Genomic DNA, 18,723 nt, shown 5'->3' on the forward strand with positions numbered 1-18,723 from the left:
CTTTCTCTCTCTCTCTCTCTTTCTCTCTCTCTCTCTCTCTGAGGATTGTGGGTAGCAGGCGAGAGCGTGGGTGTTAGGAGCACTTCCAGAGCGTCTCCAATTTTCTTGATTATTTACTTTTTTTTCTTATACTTACATTTTCAGTTTAAGGGGGAAAAAAATGAGACATGGGTGCAAATTCACATTTGCGGCATTTACTGCAGCAGACGTCCTTATCCAGAGCGCCTTACATTAGCTCTCATTATACATCTGAGACATTAAGGGGTTGAAAGCCTTGCCTTGTTTAAGGAGCCAACAGTGGGCCAACTCGCTGGAGTTTCAACTTGGGACCTTCTGACTAGTTGTCTGTTGAAATTACCACTGAGCTGCCCCTGACCAAATGGACGTCAGGCGTCTCCATTTCTATCGAAGACATCTTTACTGCAGTCGGTGCCGAGGCTGGTGGTTAGAACATCAGATCACCCTCACAGATGATCCAAGCGGTGCTGGTGCTGGTACTGTATGTCTCTCAACTGAGGCTGGAGTAATTAATAATCGGATGAGAGACTTAGCCATGCCAGACAGGCGTGCCCGAGCAGGCAGGAGAGCATCCAGCTCCAGAGACACAGACAAACCCTGCTTGCACAGAGCATCGGAACAAGTCGGGAGCTCATACAGCGCCGGTAACGAGTCCCATTGAGCAGCCAAAGGTACAACTATCTGACTACACAAACCAACCTGACACGGGAGCTACTGTACAAATAACCCTGACGAAACAGCAAATCACAGTGTTAACATAACCCTGCAGTGCAACCTCAGAGTGAGGAGCAGTCACTAGACAGAACGGCAGTAGACAAAACGGGGCTTGACAGACAAATGTGTTTAATGTCCACCAGTGTTACCAAGACTCTGTCTAAAAAAAAAAAAACACTTGGGAACGATTGGTATTGACTGTAATCTGTGGATTACCAGAATCTCTGTTCGTCTGCTCTACAGCATCCCTGGAACAGTTAAGAGTAAGGTTCAAGAAGGTGGCAACTTGGTGGTGCTGGGGCTCGAACAACCGACCTTCTGATCAGTAACCCAGAGCCTCAACTGTTTGAGCCACCACTGTCCTAATCAGTAACCCACTTTTATTTCGTTTTTAGGTAAATTAATTTGTCTTTCTAACACTCTTACAAATAAAGAGCACATCCATCTAGGAACCTCTGTAGACCAACCATGGACAGTGGAGGCCAATGGTGACCATTCTATTGTATTTATTCCCATTTTGTATGACTGTGTTACAGTAGGAATCAACAAACACACTCACATTTACACACTATGGGTAATTTAGGAATGCCAATTCACGTAATCTGCATGTCTTTGGACTGTGGGAGGAAACCCAGAGGAAACCCACCAAGCACAGGGAGAACATGCAAACTTCATGCACACAGATCCCAACTCAGGAATCATTTCCAGGACCAGGGAGTGCAAGAGCACATGACAAGTCAGAAGTCTCTCTCTTTCTCTCGTTCTTTTAAATATTCCTTCGGCTAGTTAATGGTTTTAGCTTTCTCCTTGTATTCATTCAAATTTCTAAAGCATTACTTACAGGATTCTAAGAGGAACTGTCCATCAGTAAAGTTTTGAAGTTGCTCCAGGTTTGTCTCCTGTGTGTGTGTATATATATGTGTGTGTGTGTGTGTGTGTGTGTACTGAAGAGATTGGCTCGGCCATGCAAGGCCTTCTTGATTTATTTATTTTGTGTTCGTTTCTTTTGGTGTAGGTTTAGGGTCACTACCCTGTTGAAATGTGCATGTTCTCCCCAGAGGTATATCATGTTGATGCACGAGACACAGCCCCATAAGGCAGGCTTGGCTCAGGAAATGGTCCTCCACTGCGTCTCCTGGCTCCTCTCACCCTCCTTATCATTAGTCTGAGAGCACTTTGTGAAATATTGTGTGGTTTTCATGTCAGCAAAAATGATAAATAATAGATGGAACTAGTTGTACTGACGGCGATGTTTACAGTCCTAGTTACAGTGCCTTTGTAGTTTCTCTCATCGCGTCCTGTTTAATAATGTCATCTCTGAGAAGTTTAGGAAGCTTCTTCAGCTCCCTGATGATGGCTCTTTCCCTAAACATCTTTTATAAGCATCTTTTTGCAGCATCTATATCTACTGTACAACTCGAGTATATAGAGTAAGTGTAAGAAGTATATAATTAACTAATGTAATATCCAGTACTTATCTATATCTATATATTTATAGATACTATATCTATGTTTAGTATCTATAATGCTTAAACTACTTTATACATACAGTGTGATTGTTGTTGTTGTTGTGTGTGTGTGTATGTGTGTGTTTAATAGATATAGATATATTCATACAAAGCTACTTCCAGACAGGCACACTGTGTGCTCCTTGCCATGCAAAAAGCTTCCGTTTCCAGGCAGCGATTGGTTGTTGCCGTGGCAACGCTCCTCCATTTTAAAACCTTTCTCATATTCAGTGCTGTTTGATTATCAGCAGACGTGAGCGTGGGCATCTCGTCCATCACAGAGTGTGTTGTGTGTGTGTGCGTGTGTGTGTGTGTGTGTGTGTGTTGAAATAAGACATACATATGACTAAAGTGCAGAGACGAGGCAGACCAGGTTGTCAGAGCACATGATTTCTTTTTTCTACTTTCGTGTGATAAGTTGTATAGTGAAGGCTAAGTTTTTTGTTTGTTTTTATATAACAGTATAAACAAACATATATATATATATATATATATATATATATATATATATATATATATATATATATAGGCACAGGGTTTCATAATCAAATAATTTGCAATATTTGAAGGTCCATTGTTTATCATTTTGTTTATCATTTTGTTTATTATTGTGAATCCATAACTGAAAACATTTCTCTTAAAAAAATAAATAATTATTGCTTTTTTATGACCTTTCATGAAATCTGAGATAAAGAAGCATGTGATATTTTAATAATAATAATAATAATAATAATAATAACAACAACAACAACAATTGTAATCTTTATTTTTATTTATAATTCAGACCACATTAAAAAAAAGTTTTTAAAAGCACAACGCAACATGTATAACTTCATTAAAAATATATATTTAAGACTAAAAACACTACTTTAAACTACTTCTAATTTAATGCCACATTCATGTTATTTGTTGGTATCTATTCTAGATTAGGTATTTTTGACAATACTATAATTTTCCCCTGTTTATTACTTTATTACTTTATATTTATAAACACCACTTTGAAATGCTATACCATGTTATTTTACTTTATTTATTTATTTATTTATTTATTTACCTTTATTTATTTATATTTAATATATAAATGATACTACAGTATATGGGTTATTGTTATGATGTATTTATTTATTATTTATTTATTTACTTATTTATTTTATGTTATTTTCAGTTAATCCCCCCAGTTTGCAGTCAGAACACGCCTATACTGTACAAGTCTTTATCAGTTCTCCTGTGGGTGGAGTAACATAAGTGGAGGTGCGCCAGTTAGATTAGCTTTTCCTCTCAATACCGGCGGCGTCATGGTTTGGACTTCATGTCTCCTCCGGGGTTCGAATCTTCCACGTGACTCTGATCCTGCTGGGGAACGAGGGACGGCTGAGCGAGCACAGAAACCTTATCGCGCCGTTATTGGATTAATGAAGCAGAAGGGAGAGAATGGAGGCCTACCCACTTCCAGAAACTTTTACGAGGAAGTAACAGAGACTCATTTTCCCCTGATGGCCAGGCTCTTGGCTGTTGATTTCTCCACAAGATGGACACACAGAATTGTATTTTTTGCCATTGTTTTGGCATAGAGCACCACAAAAGTACGATTAGAAAACCAGCTACATCTCAGGAACAGATGGAGACTTTCCCGTGGGGAGAACGTTCATAATTATCTCTGCGTAGAAGGTCACAGTCGACCACCATGCTTTGTTCTTCTACGTGATGGAAATAAGAAATGTAAGAGTATGAAAGCGTGGAACCTTCACCACGTAGGGACAGATTGTTTCCTTTTATTGCCCTGTTCCATTATCCGTAACTTCCTGAACTGTGCTTTAGGAGTTACCTCTTATTTCCTACAAGTACCTGAACTGAAATAGCTCTTGCTATCAGCTTTACTTCAGACAGGCTGGCAAAGTAGAAAAACCCACCGGCCGTCCAGCTGAAGCGATGAGGTCTGTTTCAAGCTTTAATGGAGAAATAAGTACAGTCCTGATTTTACATAACACATCTACACTGGAATCAACTGAGCCTGAAGATCCAGGTTTACATCAAGCAAGATAAATAAATAAATATGATACTATCATGATGTCACTGGTATAATTAATGCTGTTGGATTCTGATGGATCCAACAGCATTGGAGGAACCATTGAGGAACCATTTCTTTTTCATAGAGAATGCACGTTATAACACGACACCATCCTTGATTATTTTCCCATAACAGCATGACGAATGAAACTCAATTTGGTTTTAAAAATACTTTTAGGCCACTCTGGTTCTTTACGCAGGAGGAAATCCGTTTAAAGTTAAAAATTAAAGCAGCGTTTAAACCTTTATGAAAGTTTAAACCTCACTATGAAAGCTATGAAAATCACTCCATCCCGATGCTCGCCTCACTTCACCTGCATAAATCCTTTCGGCTCAGCTATACGTCTGTTTAACGCCTGCCTTATAATTTACACCCAGCAGCAAGCATGATTAATTTTTGCAATAAATAGTTTCGCCATAAATACTGTTTTTTTTCTGCTTATTCTGATAAACCGGCGCTTTACGACTTAAAAGTGCATGCATACTAACGTGGTTTATAGTTTCCCCTCAGCAAAATGTACATCATATCTATTATTAATTTAGATTCAATAGAACTCAGCATCCGTCGTTTCGTTTTTTTTCTTTTTTTGATGTATTTATTAATTTTAATTTTAAGGCCAGGGAATGCTATTAGCAGGGGCAACTAATTAAACAAATGCCCTAGCTTTAGATGATATAAAATGATATGATGATGATAGAAATTTAAATATTTTGGAATTAAAATCCTCTAATATTGTAACACTAATTGAAATTCTAACTGAAAAATACAAATTCCTTAAAAAAAGTAGTTAAATTCAAACGACATGCTTCTTTTGAGGAAAAATATTTCTTCAATAATTTTCCACTCAAACATATAAAAGTTGATTATTTCTATGACTACACATCCAGATGTGCTTTCTTCCTCTTGTCCGACAGTAAACTTGCAATGATTACTTTTTCTTGATAACCAATAAACTGAATGTTGTAGATTCTGTACTAGTTTATAGCTGCATAATACATTTATTGCTGCATAATAACCTAAAGTAAGTGCCCCCCCAGGTTATATGTTAAACATCTGATTATAATTGAAGTAAAACAATGGCATTATTAAGTCGTACAAATGGATGGATGCATGGATGAATGTGTAGTTTAATGAAATGATGGATGGGTGAAAGGATAGATGGATGAATGGATAAATGGGTGAGGATATGGATTGATGGATGGATGCATGGATGAATGGGTTGGTTGATGAATTGATAGATGAATGGATGGATGGAGGGTTAGGATAATCAGATATATGGATGGATGAACGCAAGGGTGAATGGATAAACATGGTTGGATGGATGGATTTATACAGCTACTGTGCCTTGCAAAAGTATTTATACCCCTTGGACTTTTCCACAATCAGTCACGTCACAAGCACACATGTATTTTAGTGGGATTTTATGTAATAGACCAACACAAAGTGGCACACAATTGTAAAGTGAAAAGTAGCGATAAATGATTTTATAAATGTATTTTTTAGTCTATACTTTGTAGAACCACCTTTTGCTGCAATTACAGCTGCAAGTCTTTTGGGGTTGGCTCTACCAGCTTTCTCTACTATCTTTGCCCATTCTTCTTTGCAAAAAGGCTCAAATTCAGTCAGATTGGATGGAAATCATCTCTAAACAGCAATTTTCAACTGGATTTACAGTAGGACTGGAACATTCTAACACATGAATATATTTTGATCTAAACCATTCCATTGTAGCTCTGACTGTATGTTTAGGGTCGTTGTCCTGCTGGAAGGTAAACCATCATCTCAGTCTCAAGACTTTAACAGGTTTTCTTCTAAGATTTCCTTGTTTTTGGCTCCATCCCTCTTTTTATCAACTCTGACCATCAATGCTAAACATCTGTATTTATACTGAGATTAATATACACACAGACAGACTCTATTAACTAATTAGGTGACGTCTGAAGGCAATCGCTTTTCCTGGAATTTAGTTAGGGGTAAAGGTAAAGGGGGTTGAGTACAAATACCACACTTTTCAGAATTTTATTTGTAAAAAAAAAAATTTTTTTTTTTAAATGACTGGGTTATTTTTAATGCTGTGCAACTACAGTATTTCTTTCCTCCTTTTATCTTAGGATACACAAACCTTTGTTCTCAGTGGGGGATGAATGGATATATGGGAGAGACCAGCTTTTTATTTCCTCACTGCAATGCAAATTACTGAATACTGAACTAATTGATGTAATAAACATCCAAAACAACACCCAAATATAGACCTACTAATGGAAAACGCAGACTCGAGTGCCCCGCTTGCGTCCCATTTTTGACAATAAACATCTAAATTCTTTAATTATAGCTATCAGGAAAATTAAGCGGAGGCTATTATTAGGACGTGGATGGAAAAAAAAAAAAAAAACGACTGTAGAGCATTTGCCCGTAGGGGTGGAGGTAATTGCTGATCTGTGACAAATGTCATATCTGTCCACTTAATACGCTAATTAGATAAAACTATAGTGGCAGGGTCGTGTCCCGGAGCGGGTTACACAAATATAATGACTAAAAGAGTCAAACTGGTGGTTTCAGTGTTTGAAATCGACCTTTCTGCCTTTGTTCTTGTGCATTAATATCTGTCTTCAAAAGATAATAATATTGCGGGATCTTGTGGTGGATTTTATGTTCCTGTACTCAAAGCCTTTTCAGAAGCTAGGATCTAGATGCTCAACATCACACTGCGTAGTGTACTGTACCGTACCAAGTCCTGTACACGATGTTGTAGAAAATCCAGCAAACACGAACAAACGGATATTACCGTAGGATAAAAAGTTGGAGAAGGAACAAGGAAGTCATAGGTATCACCCATCCACTGCCAGGTTCTCGATTGTCCTGGATGTTTCCTGCTCCACATTATGTTGCCTTGTTCTCCTACAAGAATCATCTCCATGTGAGATGCAGCAGGCTGATTTTTTTTCGTTTCCCGTTCGAACGATCTGCCGAGTTCATAAACAAAGAGCAGAAGCAGCGTCTGCCGTGCCGGGTCACATTTCAGAAGATGGAAATGCTTCAAACCGAGGTAGCAGCTGCTCCAGACGGAGACAGATTCACAAAGCAGGCTTCACATTTATTACACAAGGCCTTGAGTGTTCGATAAATTACAGTGATCAATATATTCAACCCCTTATATCAACACGGGGAGACTATCAGAGACGGGCCTACTGTTATTCTAATATGGTATTTCAGTGCACAGTTAGTCGGCGGGGTTAAAGGTGGAATTAAGAGTCGATGATGTGGTGTACACCTTAAGGATTCCAGTCAAGGAGTAATGAATTCGAAGTGTGTGTGGTTATGTGAGTGTGTGTGTGTATGTAGTTGACAGGAAAGAGAAGGAGAAAGTCGAGTGTAACCATGTATAAATGTCAGCTCTAATGGATCTGGTACCTTACCCGTACTGCACTGAATAGTGATACATCCATCATCGGGAACACTAAGGTTTGTACTGAGATCGCGCTGTGAATGTGCTGGGGGAGGCAAACACACTCAATAGGGAAAAATGGTTATTATCCCTATTAGGGTGCAATGCACTGGTATTGACACTGGTAACCAGTTCCAGTCTAATCCTCATAAAAAAAAGTGCTCCAATACCAACATCTAATGCTACATGATACTTTCGCAGTCTCTAGTGGATATTGTCATGCTAATGATCAGGTATGACATCACAGATGAATGATTTACATTTAAAGGTCCCATATTTGACTACCACGGAGCTCACCTAAAGTGTGTGTGTGTTAATGCTCCAACTGAAATACACCTCGTACTGTATAATACAGTTTTTAATACCTCATTTTCCCTGTATTTCACTCCTCACCCAAATGTAGTGGTTTAGTGTCTATGGAAGTGAACTACTGCACTGCCAGGCCAGGTCAGATAGATTCTCAGCAGCTTGCCGCGCTCTGTAGCATGACCATAATGCTCTGATATCACAAGATTTGCACTTTACAACCTGGGGTTCAGAGACTAGTAAAGAAAGTTTTACGCTACCCCACTTGATTAAGCTGAAGATGCACGTTACACAATGTGTAAGCTATTTCTGTAAAGTTTATGGGTTTATACTGTAGTTATCCATTTGAAGGACGTCAGTAATTTTGGAACTGGCTGAAAATGGAAATTATTTTCTGATTCAGACCTTGGCTCTGTTTTGTGCTGTGACGGTGATTGGTGTACTGCTGATGCTGAATGCTAAGTGGTTGGAACAGATGAGAGGGGAAATGAGGTCGCTGCTAAGCCTGATATAAAAGCAACCAAGTTATAAATTTGCAGCCAGTGATGGTGAAGCATTTGTTTCCCTTTCATCTTCTATATTGCTTTATCCTGTATTTAGGGTGACAGGGACCTTTAGCCTATTCCAGGAGGCTTAGGGCATAATGCAGGGTGCCAATCTATTGCAGGGCACACACACACACACACACACTACAGGCAATTTGGGAACACCAATTAGCCTAATCAGCAGGTCTTTGGACTGTGGGAGGGAACCTAAGTACCCGGAGGAAACCCACCAAGCACGGGGAAAACATGCACACAGAGATGGGAATCGAGTCTGGCCGGGAATCGACCCCGGACTCTGGAGGTGCAAGGCGACGATATTGTTTAATATAATGACATTAGGGGGGCTCAAGACTTTTGCACAGGTTGTAATAGGGGGTCAGGGCAGCTCAGTTGTTTAAGACATTGGACTACAGTTTGGAAGGTCCCGGGTCAAACCTCACGACCACCAAGTTGCTACTTTTGTGCCCCTGAGCAAGGCCCTCAACTGCTCGGATATACCATGGGATGAAACTATAAGTTGCTCTGAATAAGGTCGTCTGCCAGGTGCCTAAATGTACATATACTGTAACACATGGCATGAATTTTAGTGTTGGCTTGTCGGTTCCCGAGCAGTTTTGCGAGTTGTTCTTCGAAATGTATTCCCTGACATGTGATGAAGAACAATATAGATGGTCGTTCTCACCAGCAATTCATCATCAGTCTATTCTGCTCTAGGTGAAGTGTGAATGAATCATCGCCTCACCAAGAGCCATCACTCAAACAGAATGGGTTGTAAAAAGGTGAGAGGTGGGCGACCGTCAGGAAAAATATATGTAGGAATGTCAGTGCTGCTCCGGAGTCTGAGCGGCCGGTGTGTCCACTGTACGCTGTCGCTACCTCGAATACGGTCATGTCTCAGGGTGTGTTTAGATCTGGAGTGCGTTCGAAATTAATAAAATATCGTAGAGATAATTGTTGATTTGATTTTATAGTTTGTAGCTTCTGGGAAATGAAGATTTGTGGGTGTGTTTGGACTTGTAATGAAGTTATGCACATGGTTACTTATTTATTAGAAAGTCTGTAGCCTTTCGATGGCCTCTTAAATCTCAGGATAGATAAGAATTTGTCGTTTATTAGAACACACACTGCATGGTGAAAAAGCCACGTACTGTAAAAAGCCAGCCAGCTCTTGACTTGCAGAGCCTCAGATTCGGGACTTTGGTTATGTTCTGTACTTGTTGAAACCTTCTACTTATATATAAGAAAAAGCGCTAAAGAATCGCACTGGTGCTTTGTTTTTTCGCCATTCTCGTGGTTCATTGTCGAATCCTTCTTCAAAGGGTGAAAAAAAGTGCAGCAGTGTACCAGAGAATAGAAAGCAGTGCTCTCCACAGGACTGGTACAATAGCCTTTGGCACAAATTATCCAAAATTAAACAGAAAATGCATAGCTTTTCCCCAAGCACTTTTTAAATCCCGACTCCTGAGTTTTCTTAAATAAACAGACAAATGAAAAAAGAACAACTTCTGGTCCATTTTCATAATTGTGCTCGGCTGCCCGGTGCAACTGCTGGCCTTGCAGCAATCCCAGGGAGCAATCAATACGGCAATTGAAGTGGGCCACGGCGCCATCATCCCGTGGGTCCTGACAGTATTTTTCGTCTTTTTTTTTTTTAGAGGAAAAGAACTGTTATCCACTCACATTCACAAAATTCAAAAGGGTTGTTAAATCATGCCGCGATCCTTTTGATCAGAGGTGCAGAATTAAGGCTGATTTTATTATGAGCGACGTCTGCATCACAAAGCACCAAATGTTTAGGTGCTGATTCAGCCGCTCGTTTTGAATCTCATCATGTTTCAGTAAAAAGTGCTACAACTTTTATCGAAATTTTTTACTTCACCACGCATATCCACTCACCTGAACCCCTCACTCAACTCAATGGGTACAACACCCCAAAAAACACCGAAGACAAAAATAACGACCGTTCTAAACTAACGAGGTCTAAAGTCCCCAAAGCTAGTTACGGCCAATCGTATACAAGCTGCCAACAAACGAGATTTCATGTGCAGAGCTCCAATGTTCGTTTCTAATCGAGATATTATTTAATGATATATACTGTAATAATGAAGTTACAATCGAATTTTAGGTAGAGAATATACGCGGACTCCGACAGCATCTTGATAATCCTGCAGTCCCATGTCCCATGTTTAAGTCAGTAAAGTTTTATATGAAGGAAATGCGTAACTGGGTGTTCATTCAGGCCATGCGTGCCTGCTCTCAGACCTAAACACTCCACTCAGGAGCATAAATCATATTTAGAATTCATTCATTTATGGGTGTTATATCTGCCAAGCTGAGCTTTGGACCTTGGCTTCTTACTCGTGTAGATGGAGTCGTTAATATTGGATTGCACACCGCTGGCTGTTATGTAACGTAACGTCGTCCAAGGAATGATTTTATGTGTCCGTGTGTGAGTGTGAGTGTGTGTGTGTGTGTTTGTTCATTCATTGAATTAAGGCCTGACTCTTTGAACATACTGTAAGGCCAGATTCCTACTAAGTGAAGTCCTTGTTCTTGTCATTGCTTCAGAGGAAAGGTGTGTGCCGATATTTTGTAATTCTTGCCAAAGGTAGTGAAATTAAAGAAAATTCCAGTTTGGAAAGGCTTTTTTATTAAGGACATAGCAATCGATATCAAATCTAAATGAAAGCCTTGTCTTTTCGAGTGAATAACACTTAGCTAGAAAAGTAGGGCTAAAAGTTTCCTTGAACTGCCTTGACTGTACGCCGCGCTTGTCCTTTGGCGGTGTTTAGGATGGGATTTATGTAATGTTACTGTTCAGAAGGTTTTCCTAGTGTCGAAAAAAAAAAAAACACTACTAGGAACAGTACTAGGAACTACTAGTATTTAGTGCTTACTGAATGTCACTGGAGATATAATGTACATAGAAAACCGAAATACTGTAGATACCCTACAACACACAGTGCGGTGCTAAAGTCTTGGGCTCCTCTCATTCCTTTATATTAAATCAAATAAAATGGTGAGAATAAACGAAAGAAAAGGGAACACATGTTTTACTGCGACAGGTTGAAAAGTGGCAATTTAAAAACTGCTTGTTTACGTAACAGCCTCAGCAGCGACCTCATTTCCCCCCTCGTCTGTTCCAACCAATCAGCGTTCAGCATCAGCAGTATACTAATCACCAGCCTGATCATCTGTATATTCATAGATACAAGTCTCTGAAACTGTGTAGGTACAAGCACTGGATTGAAAATCAACAAGAGACAAAAACTTGGCAAAAAACAAAACAAAAAAAAAAACAGAGAGGCAAAAACGTCCTTCCTCGAGACTTCATTAAAAATACAAGGAAGTCAAACTTGTGCAAATTCAGCCAAATTGTGTTTTGTAATCTTTTGACACAAAGTACAGTGCAGCGATCAAGACAAATGTATTTGCCTAAAATTCAAGTAAAGTAATGAACGTGGTTTTAACCCATGCCTTCTTTCTGCATTTGTTCGCCTGCCTTGGATTTATTTTCAGTTGTGACTCATCCGCTTTGGTTGAAGAGCAGTTAATTATGCTGAAATGTAAAAAGCAAAAAAAAAAACTTTTATCAGCAATCAGGAATCAGGAAGATGAGTCACTATGATTAAGGCAGACTTTAAGCGTAAAATACTTTTAGGACGGTACATGTTCTTCGAGCGTCATACTGTATATTGTATGTTATTTACATACTTCGCTTTTTATAAATGTCAGACTCACGGATTATCATTATGATTATTATCACAAACCTTGCTCAACAAGAGCTGAAAGAAGTCCTCGTACCCGACGTTAGACAGGCTTCAAAGCTCCAGATGCATGCCAGGCTGTGGCAATTACCCTTCCTCTCTCTTTCTCTCTCATGTTCTTTCTTCTTCTCCAGCTAGTCTTTAATGTCATCACCAACAAGGCGAGACACGTGAGGTTCCGCGGTCATGACAAATCCCACGCAATAAATGAATCACTTCCACTGTTTGGCGTTCTCCAAAAAAAAAGTGTCATTTAAAGAATGTGTGAAAAGCCAACACCTGTTAAAGGTCAGATGCCCAGAAGAGCGTTAGCGTGAGAATGTTGAAAGGAAGATTCCATGATTTTTTTTTTTTATTATCAGGATTTTTTCTTTTGCATGACTGCATAGCTGGAAAACATTCAGTTTGGAAGTTTGAGGGACACATCCTTCAAATAATGCATTGCGAGGCCGATTATAGTGTTGCAACTGGGGCATTCTTGTTTTGAAGGGCTTTAAATACGACAGGCTTCTTTCACACGACAACAACGAACAGAATTGTTGATCCAAACTTACCCAGGATGGATTGATGCCGGAAGAAGGACCTAAGGGTATGAAAGAAAAAAATACAAATAAAATATATATATATATTTTTAAAGGGCTTACTATTGAAATCCACTTTTAAGTTGACAGACTTTCATAAGACATGCTTAAGTGTTGTTACACGATTTTAACCAACGGTTGCTTGGCTGCTCGCATCCAACCTATGCTACAATTTTATTCGTCGTTTTTTTAACCACAATCTTTGCGATTTTGTCCTTAATTTGCATGCATATTGCATATAAACAAGAGGTGATGGAAATATATGCATATACAGTACCATATGCATATCATTTCAGTTGAAATAAATTGAGACATACGTAGCTGCATGGGATTGAGATACCCTGCTTGCCTGCTGGTAAAGTTTTGCCCTGGTCAGGGTCATGCTGTATCCGGGCCCTTGCCGGGGAATGCTGGGCCGAACACCCTGGGATGGGATGCCATTCTGTTACAGGTCACCATGCACTCACATATTTTCTAACAATGTTTTTGTGAAGGTGGGAGAAAAAGCCACAGAATCGCACAAGCATTTACAAATGAGGATACAGGATCAGGATCGATACAGGAACTCTAAAATGACCCGGAGGAAATCTGTTTCAGGCATTCCTTTGCTTTTATGTATTTCCTTTGTTTATGTTATACTGGGAAACCACTGCTTCACCTGAGTCTGTTAACAATCCAGTTTTCATCAGTAGCTTTTCGTAGATATTGAACATCTATTAATGATTGATTAGCCTAACATGCTTTCTACAGTAAGTAATCCATTTGCATTGATTTTTACTTGTGAACTGACTCAAGATTCCTAACACCAAACTCTCGTGTCACTTTGATCGTTAATGTCCATTTACGGGACAGAATGCTAAAAAATGCATGTCTTTTTTAAACTAGCTCTAATCCAATTCATCTCTTGGCCGGTTTCTGTTCTGGTGTATTAGGTTTTATAACTTTTTTTTTTCTTTTTTTTGGGGAACTGGAGAACATCAGAATGAGAGATAGTAACATTGCAGCTAGCTGGTCTTGCCTTTATGGTTCGATTTTTAGAAATGTTTTCGCTTTTTTTAACCTAAACTCTGGAGGGGTATTTCAGGTATAGGTCTGAAATAAATAAACAAACTACATGATTATTATTATTATTATTGCCCTGAGAGGTAAGGCACAGTTTTCCCATAAAAAGCAAGTTCCCAGAAGCAACTCCGATATAAAAATCATTTTAAGTTTGATTTGTTGCATAAAATGTCCTGAGCATGATCTAACAGCACTTTATTTAAAGCTCCGTCCACATTGCAGCTTCAGGTTTATATATACTGTGTATATATTTATATATATATATATAAGCCTGATTCTGTCTGTTTTACAGCCAGGACCTTGTGGCTCAGGACCACTGGGACGATGTAGGAAGGATTTGTGACTAGCTCTGGCGTGGATGCACTTAGCACCCTGCTTTTGCACTTCCCCAGTGGGCCACGCTTCTCAGTCTTGGCCATGGTGTCAGTCTGATTTATTTAAGCTCCGTCCAGGGACATGGCAGGCGATCGGCTAGAGCAGTCAGGCAAACAGCTTCTCCTATCTTCTAGTTCTTTCTTTAGGTGCTACTGCATAGAACTGCTGCCATGGTAGAAAAATGTCTTAGTGAGTGCTTGGCATATTTACTTTTCCTGTTGAGCACTGGCTAGACTTGAAGGCGTGCAGTATTCTTCGGGGAGAAATGCTTATAACCTGTGGATGCCTGCCATAAAATGTCTGATTAACAATTTGTGCTGGAATGCAAAGTCTGAATTAAACATGAACACATTAAAGTCATTTTTTCTGAGAGTAAAAAAACTCACTTTATTTCTCTATATAAGCCCAGGCTACACTAACGCACATGTATATCCAGGGGGTCACCAGTGCTTGGATACGATCAAGATAGAAAGTTTTCTCAGTATGATAATTACATGTCTGAAACGCTGGCCTCCCAGGAACTCCAGTTGATAGCCCAAATATGAATTGGCATTGGAGCAGGGTCAGGACTGTGGGCTGGGGGTGCGGGGGGTTGTGACGATAACACCCAGCCGAGCTCCTGTAACGATCATGTGTACAGTTCCCACAGACTGATGTGTCTTTTTCTTCACCTTTGTACGGCACCTTTTACTGCAGCTAAGACGTGTCATCACCATTTTCTGCTTAAAGTCTTCTCTATAAACGTCAGTTGCTTTTATTTCTTCATTCACCAGCAATTTCATTACAAGTCCTGGTTTGACCCGAACAAGCCTGTTTAAGCTCATTTCTGGATTACGCTGATTGATGACATAAAGCAGAATATAATAATCGTTTTTTAAATCACAAATCTGTTGTAAGAGGATCATCATTGTATAATCTGACATAAAGAAGACAGTTTACATTGCATAGAATATTCATTACAGGCTTAACCCAAAACTGCTTTCTTACAGTCTATCATGCAATAATTTGAAGGGGTATAAAAAAAAAAAAAAGCAGGAATGGCACATTCAGCCAATCAGCTGGTACTCTTGATTCCAAGTGTTTATTCAGGTAATCCTGGCTTTTCTGCTTGCTTGGAATGAAAACCACCAGTCCATTTCAGATCAAATTGGACACCTTTGATCTATCATCTTGAACCTTACTGAAATCTGAGTTTAAAAAAAAATCAATAACTTGATGGCAAAAACCCAAAGATGTCACACCATGTTGTGCGTTCGCTTTCTGAGACTCATTTTCTTCATCTTGAGTGCAACACTAGATTCGCTCTATTTGCCAACGAAACCATTAAAACGGGTTTGCCAATCTGGCTGCCATCACATGAGGCCTCTTTTCAGTAAGGAAAGGGAAAAAAAAATCAATAAGATTCCTGCGATTCCTAGTTTTGGAGTGGATTGAATGCTGCAGCATGGCTTTTCTTCAGAAAACTGGGAATGAAATTAGAATCAGGGTGGAAGAAGTATAAGAGGAGATGGTTTTGTCTTCCAGACCACATCTGCAGTTCATGTGCGGGTTCTGGTTTACCTGCAAATCTTGGTGGTCTTGGTACTTCGAGACGTTCACAAAAGCTCTCTGATAGCACAGATGGCTCAGGCGCTCAGTTCAACACTTTTAATGTCTCTCTTCTCACTGCGCTGATCCTTCCATCTTCAGGCATTTGCTTTCTTCTTTCATCTGCTCTCAAGGGCAGAGGATGCATCATAGTGCTGTAAGAACTTCAATGGAGAACCTGGTCAAAAGCAGAAATCCTCTAACATTCACTTCACATGACTGAGTAAGGTGTTAAATCTACGGATGGCAGGTCCGCCTGGAGCTTTCCTGGCAAATTGCCAGCTAGTAACCTACACCAGTTTAGTCTTACGTGGTCACAAATAGACTTTTCAGTATAGCTCCGGTCTAATTTAGCAGGCCTGCTAGGGCTCTCAGGCTGAAGGCTACCAGGATTTCGGCCATGTTTTAATCATAAGTGAGATTTATGCATTCTATTTAGTGACATTGCCAACTGGAGTATACCAATAGAACTTTTTTAACCCAGTACTCAACTCAAAATTAGCATTAATTCCATCTAGGAACCTCTGTAGTCCACCTAGGGACCGTGGAGGCCATAAACATTGAAGGTCAATGATGAACATTGTGTTTATTCCAAGTTTGATGAACATGGTCAACACTCACATGCTCATTCACACACACACTATGGGAAATTTGAGAGCGCCAATGAGCGTAATCTGCGTGGCTTGGGAGAAAACCGGAGTACCCGGAGAAAACCAAGCAAAGACAGGGAGAACATGCAAACTCCATGCACGCAGACCCAAGGTATATGGGAATCGATCCCGGACCCTGAAGGTGCAAGGTGACAGTTCCAACCATTAAGCCACTGTGCTGCCTAGAATTAATTAGCAATTATCTAATCGAAATTAGCATTCAAGAAGAGTTCATAATCAGAACATTGCCTAAGGTTAACTTTAACAGGGGTAATGTTCATTGCTCTGAAGGTTTTATTTTTGTAAGAAATGAAACGCTTTATGGTGTGCTGGGATAAAAACCAAAACAACGGATTAGGCAAAATCCAGTTTAATGTTAGAACATTTCTTAGCAGATGTGATGTGTAGCTCAGTGCGGATAACTCAGCCTGACGCACCATAGGTAGCAGGTAGCAGCGTCCCTGTCGATCATGTTCTGCCTCAAAATTAGCTGCCATGGCGATCTGCTTTACCCAGGACATCTGCTAGTATAATTACACACCGAGATGTACTTTCGGATCAAACGGTCGAGCCACACACTGACGTTATCATTCCGAATATTCAGACGTAATGAGGATGACTCTGCTGTAGCACAGACCTCTGCGCAGCAAGCTAATCACTGCCGACTTACCAAATGGGCTCCAATTAGGCCTCTCTCCATGCACCCGGTGACATTTTAAGGGTGATTGTGTTTCACGATGGCAACTTACCTTTTGAGTATCTTGTGTAGCCGTTGCCTCCTACACAAAAGACAGCAGCGAGTCATGGGTCGTTAGTGTTCTTGAGCTTGGTGGACATTTAAATAGAGAAGAAATAATTAAATGAAAAAAAAAAAGACTTGTGTTAAGGTGATGGTGATAAAGGGGGTTGTAGGGGAGGGGGTCGGCAAAAAATTCACATTCTTCACGCAGAGAAATAACAAATACTAATCTAACACTTGAACGCGCTCTAAAGCTCTGTACATATTTTGCCCTGACATTGCCTTTGCAAGTCAGGCATAAAATCCCGAGCAGCGCAGGCCGTACTGATAGCTGGCGACTGACGACATGAACAGCAAGAGGACGAGGATTTTGCATGTCTGTATGCGTGTGTGTGTAAGAGAGAGAGAGATTCACCAGGATTTATGCAACTAAATGGCAAGACTGCCTCGTTGTTCATTTGGTATTTTAATAAGCCATTACCTATAACCCAGTACCTCACTAATATTCTCTTTCTCACACATCCTCTCTCTCTCTCTCTCTCTTATATATTCAGGTGGCTAATCTGGCATGTTCTATCTCCAACAACGAGGAAGGGGTGAAGCTGGTGCGCATGGCGGCTACACAGATCGACAGCCTGTGTCCTCAGGTAGGGGTCCTTTCATACGTTGCTTTTAACAAAACCCACTGCCACACAGCAGCTGTACAGAATTCCAGATGTGGTTTTCGATTTAAACTGAACAAACCAAAAAATTGAATACATCTGTTCTAGATAATATAATTTACAGCTGGTTAAAAATGTACATTTACTCACTATGAATATAAATTTCACATTAGTATTGAGCGTTCGATTATTTCTGTATACTACTGATTGTTTGGGTTTTTTTTCTACCCAAGACTTTGAAGAACAAGTTTTAATGTATTTGGGGTTTTATGAAATCAACAAAGGGTTAAAAGCATACACACGCACTTATATCATTAATTCAGTGGTGCTGAAATTCCTGAACTGTCTTTGAATTTGTCAAGCCCAAGGCTAGTGTGATGATGATAATGATGATGGATCATCATCATCATCATCATCATCATCATCATCATCATCATCATCATAATGATGGACCCCAGCTGGGCAAGATAAAAAAAAAACATTGTGCCAGCACTCATTGCTTGACCAACACAGTACAACAGGAAGGTCGAAGGAGCTCAGTCCAGATCTGAGAAAGAGGATGGTAGATTTACACAAGTCTCACATGTCTCTCTAAGTACATACATCCACGGTTTTGGGAGGAGAAGCCATTTTACATGAAGGTAAAACCAAGGTGAACCAAGGTACAGTACATCAGCTGAAAGGAAGTGGGATGAG

At 39.9% G+C, this 18,723-nt stretch overlaps 1 protein-coding gene across 1 annotated transcript in view; it reads left to right on the forward strand.

Annotated features, from left to right (window-relative positions):
- The window catches only part of ctnna2 (catenin (cadherin-associated protein), alpha 2), a 359,773-nt gene that overhangs the window by 311,431 nt on the left and 29,619 nt on the right, over positions 1 to 18,723 (forward strand). The window contains exon 10 of the mRNA XM_053479933.1: positions 17,920 to 18,012. Within this exon, the coding sequence (XP_053335908.1) occupies positions 17,920 to 18,012 (93 nt within the window). The remainder of the gene's footprint in view (positions 1 to 17,919; positions 18,013 to 18,723) is intronic.

The sequence above is a fragment of the Clarias gariepinus genome, chromosome 20 (assembly GCF_024256425.1).
Source record: "Clarias gariepinus isolate MV-2021 ecotype Netherlands chromosome 20, CGAR_prim_01v2, whole genome shotgun sequence".
NCBI lineage: Eukaryota > Metazoa > Chordata > Actinopteri > Siluriformes > Clariidae > Clarias > Clarias gariepinus.